Genomic DNA, 14,483 nt, shown 5'->3' on the forward strand with positions numbered 1-14,483 from the left:
ATGGTGTTATTCAAAGCATGCTCTTAGATTCAATTTCTCATGGAGGAGAAAGAAAAGGAGAAATTGGCCAGGGATATATTCTCAATAAAGTATTTGGCTGTCTCTATGGGAGAGTCTGGAACCAGAATCTGCTTACAGGTCATTGAATACTGAGATCCCTAGAAAAGAAAATGGATTAGATTGGACATACCTTTTGCATATATCTATTTTCTACATTTTAAATAGTTTTATTAATATTTTGTGTTATAGAAGCTGTTAAAACAAGACTGCATTTAAATTTCATTTTAGTTATTCATACATATGTTTGTGTTCTGTTGAAATTTCATCCATTGCTTTTGATATGATATACTGCTTAGTGTAGCAATTAAAACCTATATTGGTTCAAATGTATATAATTATATTATCTACAAAGGAAATCTTTTATTTTAGTCTTTCCCTATTTTCAAATTTTATATGCCTTTTTTCTGCCTTATTCCACTGCTGGGTTCCATCTCTTATTGTTGAATGAAGTGACTGATGAAGTTTATCCTTATTTTGTTTTGAAAGTAGAAATATGTTTTCCCTTACTAGCGCAATGGTGATAATTTCAGCATTAGAGTATTTGCTTATTTGTGTGCTGTTTGTTTTATATCAAATCTTGATTATCTTTGAGAAGTCTACTCCTAGCTTCCTAAGTTTTACTATAACAAGGCTTTAAGTATTCATCAAATGTCTTTCTCTGTCTATTGAATAACTTATTTTTCCCTTCAAACTTTACTTTGAAAATGCTAATACTTTTTTTTTGTGGGGGCCAACCATGATAAGCTAAGTATGGGCAGGTCACCCAAAGGAAGTTCTTTACTTCCAACCATTGTCACCTGGGACTCTGGCCATCATTGAATTTAAATGGAGGCCTGAGTCTCAGTGGTTTACCCTGAGGTAATGCCTGGTTGCAAGAGGAACCACAAACTGAGATTACCTGACCAAGAAGAGACCATTCAAAGGAAATGCCTGGCATTCCAAGCACTGTAGATAGGAACACCTGCCAGAACACACTCACCAGGACATCCTAGACAAATTTCACCCAGTCTTAAAACTTCAGAAACCCCTCACCCCCAACTTAAGTACTATAAAATGCTATTCTAATTGAGCTCAGGTATCTCCAGTTATTCCTATACATTGGACATGTGGAGAGACCGAGTTTGCAAACTTGATTAAAATAAAAGCTCTTTGCTTTTACATTCGGGACTCGGTCTCCTTGTTGATTTTTTGTGGGGAATTCGCGAATTTGGACATAACATTTTTAATACAACTTGTTCATATATTATTTTTCCTATATGTTACCAGACGTAATTTTCTCTAAGGCTGAAATTTGTCTGGTTCATCTTTGGAAAAAATAAGGCAAAATATATTTCATGGTTTGGTGTTCAACATGTGTGCTAAAAAAAGTACATGGTAATAAAGCTATGAATTAGTTTCCTGACAGTCAGCAAAGGAGGCAAAGAAATCTGGACATAAACATTAGGAGAAGCAAGATGCTATGGGACAATGTTCTGTTTCCTGTCAATTATATTTAATTATATTTAAATAAATGCTGATTGGCCAGTAGCCAGGCAGAAAGTATAGGCGGGACAATCAGAAAGGAAGAAGGGGCAGGTCAATGAGAACAGGAGAATTCTGTAATGAGGGAAGCTCTTTTTGCAGTCCTGGCTCAGCCACAGAACAAGTTAGTGACTGCCTCGCTGAATAAGGTACCGAGCCACGTGGCTAGCATAGACAAAAATAATGGGCTAATATAAGTTATAAGAGTTAATAGGAAGCTGAGCTAATGAGCCAGTTTATAACTAATGTAGACCTCTGTGTGATTTCTTTGGGACTTAATGATTGTGGGAACAGGGCAGGACAGAAACCTCAGACAACAGCAGCAGATGTACACTGCCTAACCTTCCTCTGTGTCTCAGCTACTCCTCAACTGCTGTGACAAAACACCATGACCAAGCAACTTATAAAAGAAAGGGTGTAATTTAGGGCTCATAGTTCTGGAGGGTTATAGTCTTTAACCATTATGATGATGAGCATGACAGTAGGCAGGTAGACATGCTTTGAGCAGTAGTTGAAAGATCACATCTCAATTCACACAAAACAGAGAAAAAATTAACTGGAAGTGGGGTGGACTTTGGAATAATCAAAATGTGCCATCAGTGAAGTACCACCTCCACCAACGCCACACCTTCTCTTCCTTCTCAAATAGTTGCACCAACTGGGGCTCAAGTATTCAAAATATGAACCCATGGGGACCATCCTCATTCAAACCATCAGAGCAGGAAAGAAGCTGGAGTCAGCAACTGCAGTAGCTATTTTCTTCCCTCTGGAAGGTCATTCAGTACACTTTCCACCTGTACAGTCCTGGCTGTCTCCACACACATGACATAGTTCTTATAAGTGCAGGCTGAATAATAAACATAACGTCCATCTATATATCCACAGTACATATTACGTAAGTCATAATTGCTTCTTTCAAATCTGTAAGAAAAAAAATAAATTCACTTGGCAAGTTATATTTTGATTAGACCCACATAAGAGAATTTTCAACACAAAATGATTATTTTTTTTGTCTATTGTCTAAGTCAAATTTGGGCTGAAGATTGGAGTATATATATAAGTGATGTGAAACCCTGTTTTCTCAGCTTCCCACATCTGGAATATATTCTATCATTCAGTTCCCGACTTAGCCTCTCTTCTCATGGCTGATATGATTTACAATAATACCATCCAACAATATATAATAAACACACTGACTTCTGAGGTGCCTCGGCTTTTCCACCAGAGAGCCCAGATTGCCTGTGTGATCATATGTACCTGCCTTTTCTTCATTCCCTTACCACCCTAGTCAGGTCCATCCCCAAGGCTGTACAAAGATGTATCAAGTTAAATTTTCAAGAATGAGACAATAAATAGGCCCCATAAACAAAACATAAAGGAAAGAAAAAAGCCTCTTCCCAGAAAAAGAAAAATAGGTGTGTGTTGGGGAGGGGGCGGGGGCTTTTTCCAATAAAAGAAATTCCTGACAACTAGAACTCTGAGCTCCCTGGCTGCTGCTTGCTGCCATCAGCTCTTTCAGCCAAGGGCCAGCCAGAACAGGGCGGTGGTATCTGAATTTCAAAGACTGATGGGTGGGGCTTAACTGCTTCGTTGTGAGTCAGCACAGGAGGCCAAGAACTTAGATTTTTCTTGTTTGTTTGATTGCTTAAATTTGGTTTAAATGTTTCTGTTTGTTTGTTTATTTGTTTCTCTCCCTAATAGCGGGAACAACTCATTATCAATCAATGGTCCATTCATGGGAGAAATAAAAAACTAAAAAAAGCCCAACTTCTGGTAAAAACAATTGCAGTCAGGGCATCAAGTACTAAGCCAATGCTGTTTGAATTTCCAGAGGTATTAGTCATTCATTGTACAGAGGGTGTTATCTTCTCTTGATCAACTGATTCATGCTTAAATGAATGTTTAATTTTCATAGTAAATAAACAAGAAAAGCAAAATTCATGATTTTTAACAATGTTATTGGGCATGCTCTTGTCTGTTTATCATTATTGAGAATTTTGTTCTGCTCTTTAAGTTGCTTTCTAGAAACTTTCAGTTAAATTCTATAAAAAATGTCAGACCTGAAATAGAGTGGTAGTAATAATATGGGTGCTAAGGCAAAAGTTCATAGAAATAATCTCTTAATCTTTTGCTAATAAATAGCCTACAAAGATTATTTTTCTACTAAAGAAAATACAAACAAATTTTTCCATTTTATTAATAATTGACAAATCACATCAATGTGTCACTTGGGATCTATAAAAAGGCATCCTCTTTTAAAGATTTTATAAAAATACTGCTGCCTAAAATGATCTCTCTAATTCCTATACTGATTGTTTTCATGCTTTTATAGATGGCCTATGTAAAAAGGACTATGCACATAGAGGCGGAAGATAGAATTGCTCAATTGTTATTACTCCCATATCTGAAAGGTTAAACAGCTCAAAATGTAGGACAGCAGATGTTCTAAGCACTGGGAAGAAAGTATTTTTGTAAACTGTTTTTAATGATGAGAGGCCAAAACTAAGATTACAAGTAAATGGCATTGAGATTGAAGGTTTAGTGGACACTGGAGTTTACGTATATATAATTTCTCGAGTCTTGGAATCCTAACTGGTCTTTACAGGAAGTTTCTACTCAGTTGTTAGGCATTAGAACATTATCTCAGATGAAACAAAGTGTAGAATGGATTAAATGTACAAGGTCTAAAAGACAAATGGAAATATTAAAGCCTTATGTGAATGATGTAGCCATGAATTTGCAGGGGAGAGGTTTGTTGCAACAATGGAGAGCTCAAATTTTATTCCTACAATTTTAGAAACAGCCCAAACAATGATGTTAAAAATGAGGTACATTTCTAGAAAAGGTATTAGAAAAAAATTATCAAGGAAAATCACAGGTTATACAGATTATTCAACAATGGGGGAAAAGGGGAATTAGCTATCCAAATTTGAAACCCAACTGCTCTGCCTTCAAAATGGCTAAGTAATAAGCCTGTATTGGTGGACTACTGCCTCTTAACTAAGAAAAAGTTACAGGTGCTTGAACAAATAGTAAAAGAACAGTTAGATGTTAAGTACATTGAGGAAACTATTAGTTATTGGAATTCTGTATTTGTAATGAAAAAGAAATTTGGAAAATGGAGAATGTTAACTGATTTGAGCATTGCTGTAAAACAAGTAATTCAACCTATGCAATCTTTACAGTCCAGAATTCCTCTGCCTTCTTTACTACCCAAAGATTGGCCTATTACAGTTATTGACTTTTAAGATTGTTTCTTTATAAGAAGAAGGTAGGGAAAGTTTTGCTTTTACAGTGCCTATTAATAATAATGCCAGATTGTAAAAAGATAGCAATGGAAAGTCTTTCCTCAAGAAATATTAAACAGTTCAACTTTATGTCAATATTTTGTGATTCAACCACTAGAAATGACATCTAAACAATTTCCTCAATTAATTATTTACCATTATATACATGATAATTTATTTGTTGCTTCTGATACAGATACCTTAAAAAAAGTTTAATGTAGTACAAAAAATTTTACCCCAATCAGGATTACAAATTGCTCCTGAAAAATATTCAAAGAGGAGATTTTCTTAGTTAAGATTTAAATTAAGTAAACAGAGAATCTGCTACAAACGGTAAAGATTAGGAGAGGTCAATTCACACTCAATGATTTTCAAAAATTATTGGGAAATATTAAGTGATTGCACCCTACCATAGTACTGACTATTCAAGAATTAAGTAATTTGCTTAAAATTTGCAAGGTGACTCAGATTTAAACAGTACTAGGCAATTAACAACTGAAGCAGAAAAAGAATGGGCCGAAGTAGAACAAAAATTGCAAAATGCCTATGTGGATGGACTAGATCTCACAACTGAATGTATTGTGTGTGTGTGTGTGTGTGTGTGAGAGAGAGAGAGAGAGAGAGAGAGAGAGAAGAGAGAGAGAGAGAGAGAGAGAGAGAGAGAGAGAGGAGGAGGAGGAGGAGGAGGAGGAGGAGGAGATAGAGGGAGAAACAGTAGTTACCTCCTCAGAAGACAGACATAAAGAGAGAGTGTGCACAGGCTGGAGAAGGCAGAGATCTGCTTGCCTGGAGGCAAATTGGGATGATTGGGAGTGGGTGGGGATTGTCTCTTAAAGGGACAGAGTACCTAGGTGACAGACCAGGCCAGCAGATCATAATATTAATAACCCTCAAGAAATCTATAATTTGATTCCTATAGGTTATTGGAGATTTGCCAAACTAATGGCAAGACATGTGTGGCAATTTTCTACATAGTCAAGTACATCACAGACACCTGCAGGGACAGTTGCCTTTAAAGACATGGTGTCAGCTGAAGTTGCTGTGAAAGGCCCTCTGCTAGGCTCCTAAAGAAATGTGTCCATTTAAGTCTAACCATAAAAATCCAAGAAGAACAGAGACTTACCCTGCAGAGAGGAACATGTTCTCATTCAGTTCCTTGTAATGTGGATTGTCTGTTCTGGGCGACAACCCCAACCAATAACCTTTTAAGTTCTTAGACTTTATAAATTCCTAGAGAAACAGAGAAGACCCATTTAATAAGCTGTTTCCTATATCTGTACACTGCCTCACAGGATCACATACTGCAGGCTACTGTTTTAACATTATAGTTTTGGTGTAGCATGTCAGCACTTTTTCACAGCAGGATTTCCTGTCTAACAGGAAGAAAGCTGGGCCTGCTATGTAGACACAGGGAAGTATGAGAAGAAAACTCCAGTATTTGGAGGCTGATGTAATCACCGACCTGTGTTGTGACAGAGCATCCTGCTACTGCTCAAACAGTAAAAACCAACAGCACCACAAGCTAGTTAGGACCATGGGTGACCCTGGTAACTACAAACGGTCCTTTGCTTTATCATTATGGTCTGATCAACCTTGCAGAAAGTGCATCTTCCATTATGCATCTGATACTACAACATATCCATCCCTACCTGTCCTGCATAAGAACAGAAAGGGTCAACCCGAGTTCATTCCAGAATCTCCTCCCCTCCTAAACCCATGAGTATCTCTTTTCTCTGTAGTGACATTTGAACTGTATTTTAATAAATAAAGACGTCCTGAAGATTGGAGAGTTAAACAGTCCCACTGGTTAACCTTACAGACCAGATTATGGTAACACACACCTTTAATTTTAGAAGCCATGATGACACAAACCTTTAATCCCAGCAGCCACAGGAGAAACCGGGCGGTGCATGCCTTTAAAGACAGTGGTGCACTCCTTTAATCCCAGCCCTAGAGAGGATTATAAAATGGGAGGAAGCAGATCTGAAAACACAATCTCCCTCTGAGATTCCTGGAGGCAGGATTGCCGTGTGAGACTAAGGTCAAGGTAAGAGCCAGTGGTTGACTGTTTTGCTTTTCAGATCTTCAGGTTGAACCCCAATTTCTGACCCTGAGCTTTTATAATCATGTTTCATTTCTCCAAGTACAACTTCTGATAAAACAAGCCATCCAAACGCCTAGGGATGAGACTCTCTCTTGAGAAGCTCAGCTCCCTTCTGCTGGTTTATTTTTGCTTTCTAATAAATGGTGCAACTTTTCACTTTCTGTGTCAGAACTTCGCAACAGTGGGTTGAAGTCTCTGAGACCTCTTCTGCCTTCACCACGGGTGACAAAAGGACCGCTGATTCATTGAATCACCTTCATGTAGGGCCAATGAAAGCTGGCAATTTTCTAGGTCTAAGTTTTGGGTAGTGAATATTCAGTCTGGGGCAAAGGAGGTGGTTAATAACGGCAAGCTGGACTTAGCAGAAAAGAGAAGTACAATGCAATAGACCCAGAGAAGAGCAATAACCACAGAATCAAAATTAACACAGAACACTTTACCCAGTTACATCTGCTTTTCTGTTAAAGACAGACATTTCTTAAAAGTAAACAATTATAAATGATTACTTGAGAAAGGTCAATGAGACAGAATAGTTCAACGAATTCCCTTCTCCTATAAAAGATGGCAAAGATTCTTATGGTAAAGAAGCTGAACCACTTAGGGGATATATTTTTACTCCAAGATGAATGACTACAATATAGGACCAGCAGCTCACACAGGTAATTCCAGAACTTGGAAGTCTGAGACAATAGGATTCCTATGAGTTTGAGATAAGCCAGGGCTACTGAGTGAGATTTGTCTCAAAAGAAAGAAAGAAAATAGTAAAAGATTGCGATGTGAGAGGCCAGAACTCTTTATTAATACATGAAACAGAAAGACATTAGTTAGATCAGTAGTTCCCACTATGTGAGTCACTATTCCTTTGGAATCAAATGACTCTTTCACAGGGATCACCTAAGACCATCAGAAATTTCAAATATTTGCATTACAATTCATAGCGGTAGCAAAATTACAGTTATGAAGTAGCAACGAAAATAATTTTATGGTTGAGAATTGCCACAATATAAAGAATTATATTAAATATGTGCAACATTAGGAAGGTTGAGAACCACTGACAGAAACAAATAAATAAGCAAACTAGAGGATTCACTTATCATTAGTTCTAATAACTCTGTGCAATGTGTCTGCTTAACATGTGCCTCTTCTCTGTCAACCCAATATCCTTATTTAAACAAGTATCACCCTATTTTACTTTATCTGGCTTTTTTCCATAATAAATAAAAAAAATAATATATTGACAAGAAAGAAGATTGTCCTGTGTGGTTTTTATGGGCGTGGGGAGCCTTAGCCACGATGATCACACTTTTTGTCTTTGGATAGCTACTCTGAGGACATACACAGAAACCTGTTACTACACTTCCAACTTGAAAAAAAAAATAGACTGGAGGATTCTCGGGGTCCCTAATCTACCCACCTATCCTGCAACTTCTAAGATTTTGATTAAGCTAAAGCTCGTGTGTTTTTGCTTGACTGTGATTTCCCTGAGACAAAAGTGCAAGTCCCACTCCCCTCCCCATACAAGGAAAATAATCCCGAGTCATGAATGGATCATTGCGTGTCTTCCCAACACATCCCTCTTCATCCCACATTCCATGATGTGAAGTGATTTCCTTCCAGAGGAAACAGAGACATGGAAACTTACCAGCACATTCCTGTTCTTAATCTTCAGCAGGCTGCCATTTCGAGAAGAACAGAGCATTTCACTCACTTGCCATGTTTCAGACTTTCCAAGTTTGGAATAACAACTGTCCTCAAACCATTGTGAACCCTTTGGACAAGGCTTGCATTTGTGTTCTAGAAGGAGGACAGAGTTTTATAGGTTTACGTGAACACCTTTGACTACAATTTCTTTACATTGATCAGATTTACTGTGTTTCTTCTCTTTATGTCAAGGAGAAAGAAACCAAGTCATATGCATCCCTATACATCACCCTAGGAACATGACACAATACTTGGGCAAACACAGAGGTTCAAGTACATGGCCAAATTCAAACATGTTGTCCATCATTAGGAACCTGAATGGTTTTTCTTTCCCTTCCTTCCTTCCTTCCTTCCTTCCTTCCTTCCTTCCTTCCTTCCTTCCTTCCTTCCTTCCTTCCTTCCTTCCTTTCTTTCTTTCTTTGACTCACATATGACTCTAAAAATTAATCACAGCAAATGCTGTCTTGTAAAACCAGGTTTACAGAGCCAAGTCAGTCTGGTTTTCTCCAGCAAGTGTTTCTCTAGCTTTCAACTTCTGGAATATTGAAGAGGCACCTTAGAATCACAGGAACATAGTTTAGCCATAATAACTACAAAAGTGTTAGAAGGCAACACTTCCTTCCTTATTTGGTGCATCACCTGAGACTTCATTTCTTTGCCAAGATCTTTCACCCCTTCAGCACAAATTGAAATTTAGGAATGAGGTCATGTACAAAGAGGCACCCTTCCCTACTTACTACGTCCTGAGCTTTGGGCCCAGGACAAGGGTAATAAACTGCGGATTAGAGAAACTGAGTATACTGTCTGGTGCTTCATTACGTAACTGTCGAACTTTGTTAAGTTGTCAGTCTATTTGTACTTTCATGTTTTTCCCCTAACTAGGGGAAAATATCAATGACTCGTTTACCAAATACATTTAACTCTTTCAAGACAGGATTTCCCTGTAGCTTTGGTGTCTGTCCTGCAACTATCTTTTGTAGACCAGGCTGGCCTTGAAATCACAGAGATCCACCTGCCTCTGGCTCCTGAGTGTGCCACCACTGCCCGGCTAAGAAAGTGATTTTTAAAGGACCCTAAGGTTTAGTTTGTTGCCCAAGGAATAGTTTTGAGAGCAGTACAGGGTTACCTGGTTTGTTTATACACAGTTCACGACACAGCTGGGTGGCTGTCTTTTGCAGCATGGCGGACAGTTTCCTGATTCTCTTGGAGTTGTTCATATTGTGCATCAGCTGTAGGGAAACATTTCTCTGAAGTTCTTCCCTGATGTTTTGTAGTTGATTTGATTTTATCATTTCTGTCTCCAAAGTTGTATGAACTCCAGGATTTTTTAAAAACAGAAGGAGAGAAGAAAATAGTAGATGATTTTTTAAAAACTTATAAATTCTCGGTTATTCTTTCACCTTTAGAAACTCGATGAGGTTTTTTTCCCTTAAAAATAGCACTAAAGTATTAAAATGGTAGAAAAAGTCTTCTCTATAGGAGTTAGTGGAAGGGATAGAGTATCTGTCTATGAACTACATTATAAGATCCTCTGGAGTGTAAAGCCTTAATTTGAAGAATAAACATTGGTTCAACTCATAGCATTCTAAATCAGTCCCAAAATATCTAAATAGATGCATGCATTTATAAATACATATAAATATATATACAGCACTGCTCAAACTCATCAGGTTGCATTTACGTATTTATTTATATATCTGTGTAACAATAATAATTGAACACTAAGAGACTATGAATTTGAAAAGGAGCAGGCAAGGGCATGAGAGTGATTATAGGAAAAAGGGAGGAATGATGCAACTATATTTTAATTAAATTAAAATTTTCTTTTTAAAGAATGATGTGATACATACACAAACCTCCTAAGACCCCCAGTCCAATGAGCAGCAGAAGGCATATAACAGTTAGAATCAAGACTGCTTTATTCTGTGAATAGGAAGGGGCAGAAGGTACTGTGAAAACAAAAAGAGCACAGCGTTCAAGAAGCAGTTCACACCTCAGTTTCATTCATTCATCCAGTCACTCATACATTCATTCATCCTTTCCTCATTTATTTTCTCCTATGTATTTTTTTTTAATAAAAAAGTAATTTGCTCGAAACACAAAGACATTTTTTTTCAAGAATAATCAGATAGAAAACCATAGGTAAGGCATTTTATTTTAAGATCTTTAACTATGCTGTCTTACTGCCCAGATATTTTGTTCATTAAATGTTTCAAATTTCCTACTAAGATCAAGACAATGAATTTTTTTAAAGTAAGAAAAGTAGTAAGTTCTTTTGAATGAGAAAAAGTCTCATAGACAAAAACATTATTCCCTAGGCTGCTAAAAGATACAAAAAAGGAAAGAGAAAATTTATAAAATAGAAAGGAGGAAGGAAAATGGAGATGACTACAGGCAGAGCATATCCTTGGATACACTGTGGCAAGTGTCTGGAGGCTGAGGGAAGCCAAGTCAGTCTAGGAGCTTCTTGGGATGTAGAGGTGAGGCTTGACAGGTATTCACAGCTGTTAATGCTTTCCCCTCTAATGTCAAGGGTGGGGCTGCTGAACAGCAGAGCAGGCTCTCACAGGTTATGTCTCGGCACCCCTCATCAGCACCCTGCCTCATTTGCACTTCTCATTACTTTTTCAATATTTTCTATGATTTTTTTTTAGCAAAACATTGTGATGGAATGATTTTTTTATTATTGTCTGAACAAAGAATCACAGACTAGACCATTTTCCTAAAAGTAACTGTGAATTACTGGTAAGGCATTCCATGATTTAAATTATCACCAAGTATGAATATGTGAAAAGACTGTTTGTAGCACGAATAATTAAAAACTCAAAGATAGAAATTAGAGTTCAACCTGAAGATCAGAAAAGCAAAATAAATCTGTCACTGGCTCTTTCCTCTAATTCAGTCTGAAATGGCGATTCTGCCTCCAGGAATCTAAGAATAAGACTGAGAGTAAGAGCTGTTTCCCCCCATTATATAATCCTCTTTAGTTCTGGAATTAAGGGTGTGCACCACGGCTGCCTGGTTTCTATGGCAAGCTAGTGTGGCTACTGGGATTAAAGGTGTGTGTCATTGCTGCCTGGTCTGTAAGACTGGCCAGTGTGACTGTTTTACTTTTCTGATCCTCATGCAAGCTTTACTTATTAAAGTACAAATGAGATGCCACTACAACTGTTTTAAGAATGTAGTTCAAGAATTACCTAATATTCTTACTCTGTTCCAGAAATTGTCTTATATCAATAGCTAGTAGCATAACAGTTTTGTAAAATCTCACAAAAGTGACATATATAAAACCTGATTTCTTAATGTTTTGTAAAAATTGTCGTTATTGAAAGTACTATAAATATTGTTCCAGTCTTTACCTGAGGCTTAAAAATCAAGATCATGTGTTATCTTTTGTCAAAATTATTTTCTTACTTATGATGTATTCAATTATTTAAAAGTTATCATATGTGTGCCATTTAGGTACTAGACACTGTTGTGGCTGCTCATAAAGTAATAGGGTGTGCAAGTTTATGCTGTCATTTTAAAGTGACAGAAAAACAGCTAAATGCTTGATACAGAGATAGATAGATAGATGATAGATAGATAGATAGATAGATGATAGATAGATAGATAGATGATAGATAGATAGATAGAGATAGATAGATGATAGATAGATAGATAGATATAGATAGATAGATAGATAGATAGATAGATAGATAGATAGATAGATAGATATAGATAGATAGCTTTTAAAACACTTTTATTTTAGAAAGTATGTGGTCCAGATGTCATGGATACGGGGAAGAGATGTGCAGAGTTGGGGTGAATAACATGAGAGTAAGAGTATCCAGCTCTTTGACTCTGATTTAGGGGGGTATTTTTATGTGTGGAACAGAAGGCACTGAGAGTAGCTAAAGATTGCTCTGTATGAGAAGGAATGCTAAGGTAAAATTTAAAGCCAAGACTGCCTGTGGAGGAGCAGAACAAGTGCTGAGGGCTGGGGAAAGGTCATGAGCAGATACTTGGAAGTCGTGGTACTGGAAGCTGAAAGGCATGAGATGACTTAGAAATGCTTATTGTGGCACAGAAGAAGGAGACCTGGAAAGTGCCCGGGCATGAGTCATCAAGGAGCACAGGCAAGAAGTCAGGACAATCAGAACAGCAAAAGCAGCTCAACCACAGGAAAAGTGAAGATCAGGAGGTTGTGTCCTGGAGAACGCCCGGTGTGAAGGAATTTCACTCAGGTTTTGGTGTGGTATGAGGGTTGTGTTGAGTGTATCATAATGTATTATGTTGTATTGAAAGTAGAACCCCACACATGCTAAGCAAGTGCTCTAGCACAAAGCTCTATTCTCATTCTCTTTTTACTTCTTACTTTAAGACAGGATCTCACTAAACTAACTGCCTGAGTTGACGTTGGACTCACTCTGCAGCTCAGGCAGGTCTTGAATTTATAACCCACCTGCCTCAACCTCTTTAGTAGTTGAGATTAGAATACTGCTTCTTCAGTGCTAGAGAGGAAAGTGATTTTAAAAGAGACTGGTTAGCATTATGAAAACAGTAGGGAAGTACAGCCGTGAAAAAAGAGGCTATGAGATAGCCCAGGGGGTAAAGGCACTGGCTGTGCAAGCCTGACAACTTAAACGAAATCCCTGGTGGTAATCTAAATTCAAAACAAAAAATAGAGATCCAAACGCTGGGATAAAACAAGGAAGCCCCGAAAGACCTTGAATAGAACAAGCTCCATGAACAATGAGGAAAGAAGTCAAATAAAAAATATTGTCTCTGGATACACACATATACAAGCGCACATACGCGCACATGCACACACACACATACACACACAAGTGTTCTCTCCTTATTTCTCTTTATCCTATTCTGCAAGCATTTTACTTTTCAAAACTATAAAAAGAGTAACATGCAAGTCCATGACTTTCCTGCACAATGTATAATCATAGTTCCATGGCTTCATGAATGAACACACACATATAAAACAAAACAAAATAAAAAATCTTCATACTAGAACACCAGCATTTCTACACAGACAACCCCTGTCTCAAAAAAAGCAAACAAACAAAAGACACCAGCATTTGAAAATAAGACCCTGTCCCTTGTATTGAGTTTAGTATTTTTAAAAAAATTGCAATGTAAAATATAGTGTTTTGTTGCAGTAATTTACGCCGTAAGTAAAAATATCTTTATAATCACTTTGATACTTTGGTTTAAATAAAAAGCTTAATTAAAAATCCACACTGAATTATTGCTAGATTTGAAGTGTGGGACTATAGCTATTGCCACAGCCTTGGCTCAAAATCTTACCTTTTCCACCGCATTTGTCAGATGTCTGCAGATTTTCTTTCTTATCAGAGTCCTGGAATTTGAGATTTGCATAAACAATTTCTTCAGACATTGATGAATATTCTAAGAAAGCTCCAAAAATTGTCCTTTGGAAAAGGTGAGAGAGAGAGAGCTAAAGGCTGATGAGTCCATCTGAAATTTTAATTTTCTCTGTGTAAACTGGAGCTAACCTCACAAGCCAGAATTTCTTTGTAAAAGCCGACTGTGCCAATCTCTCAAATATGTGCCCAAGAGTAACAAACTGTCTGTTGTCTCAGATAAGAACAGGCAAGAGTCAAAAGAGGAAATATCTTTCTTCCTCATATTTCTTCCTTTTTCTCATTTCTGAACAAAGTAAATTTTGAAATTGTGTTTGGATTTATTTTTGTGCAAATTGAAAAACTCACTCTAATCACATGGTACAGATACAGCATAGGATTAACCTGCCTAGCACAGAAATAATTGGAATGATTCGGTTCTCAATTACTTAC

The 14,483-nt window shown here is 37.3% G+C and overlaps 1 protein-coding gene across 1 annotated transcript; it reads right to left on the minus strand.

Moving 5' to 3' along the window:
• Positions 1-1,465: 1,465 nt before the first annotated feature.
• Clec12a (C-type lectin domain family 12 member A) lies at positions 1,466-14,235 on the minus strand. Its single transcript, XM_057780686.1, has 6 exons — positions 13,975-14,235; positions 10,524-10,622; positions 9,800-9,988; positions 8,615-8,766; positions 5,992-6,098; positions 1,466-2,502 (listed from the first exon to the last, which is right to left on the minus strand). The coding sequence occupies exons 1-6, from the start codon at positions 14,063-14,065 to the stop codon at positions 2,334-2,336; spliced, it is 807 nt and encodes a 268-aa protein (XP_057636669.1). The 5' UTR covers positions 14,066-14,235; the 3' UTR covers positions 1,466-2,333.
• Positions 14,236-14,483: the final 248 nt, after the last annotated feature.

This window comes from Chionomys nivalis, chromosome 1, assembly GCF_950005125.1.
Source record: "Chionomys nivalis chromosome 1, mChiNiv1.1, whole genome shotgun sequence".
Classification (NCBI taxonomy): Eukaryota; Metazoa; Chordata; class Mammalia; order Rodentia; family Cricetidae; genus Chionomys; species Chionomys nivalis.

Bases quoted from the DNA above. Each gene is read 5' to 3' on its own strand.
- Clec12a (XM_057780686.1), bottom strand. From the start codon at position 14,065: ATGTCTGAAGAAATTGTTTATGCAAATCTCAAATTCCAGGACTCTGAT. The intron at 8,767-9,799 runs GTAACCCTGTAC...TCCTCCTTCTAG, and splicing joins ACTGTGTATAAACAAACCAG to AACACAAATGCAAGCCTTGT. The intron at 6,099-8,614 runs GTAAGTTTCCAT...CTGTTTCTCTAG, and splicing joins TTAAGAACAGGAATGTGCTG to GAATTTATAAAGTCTAAGAA.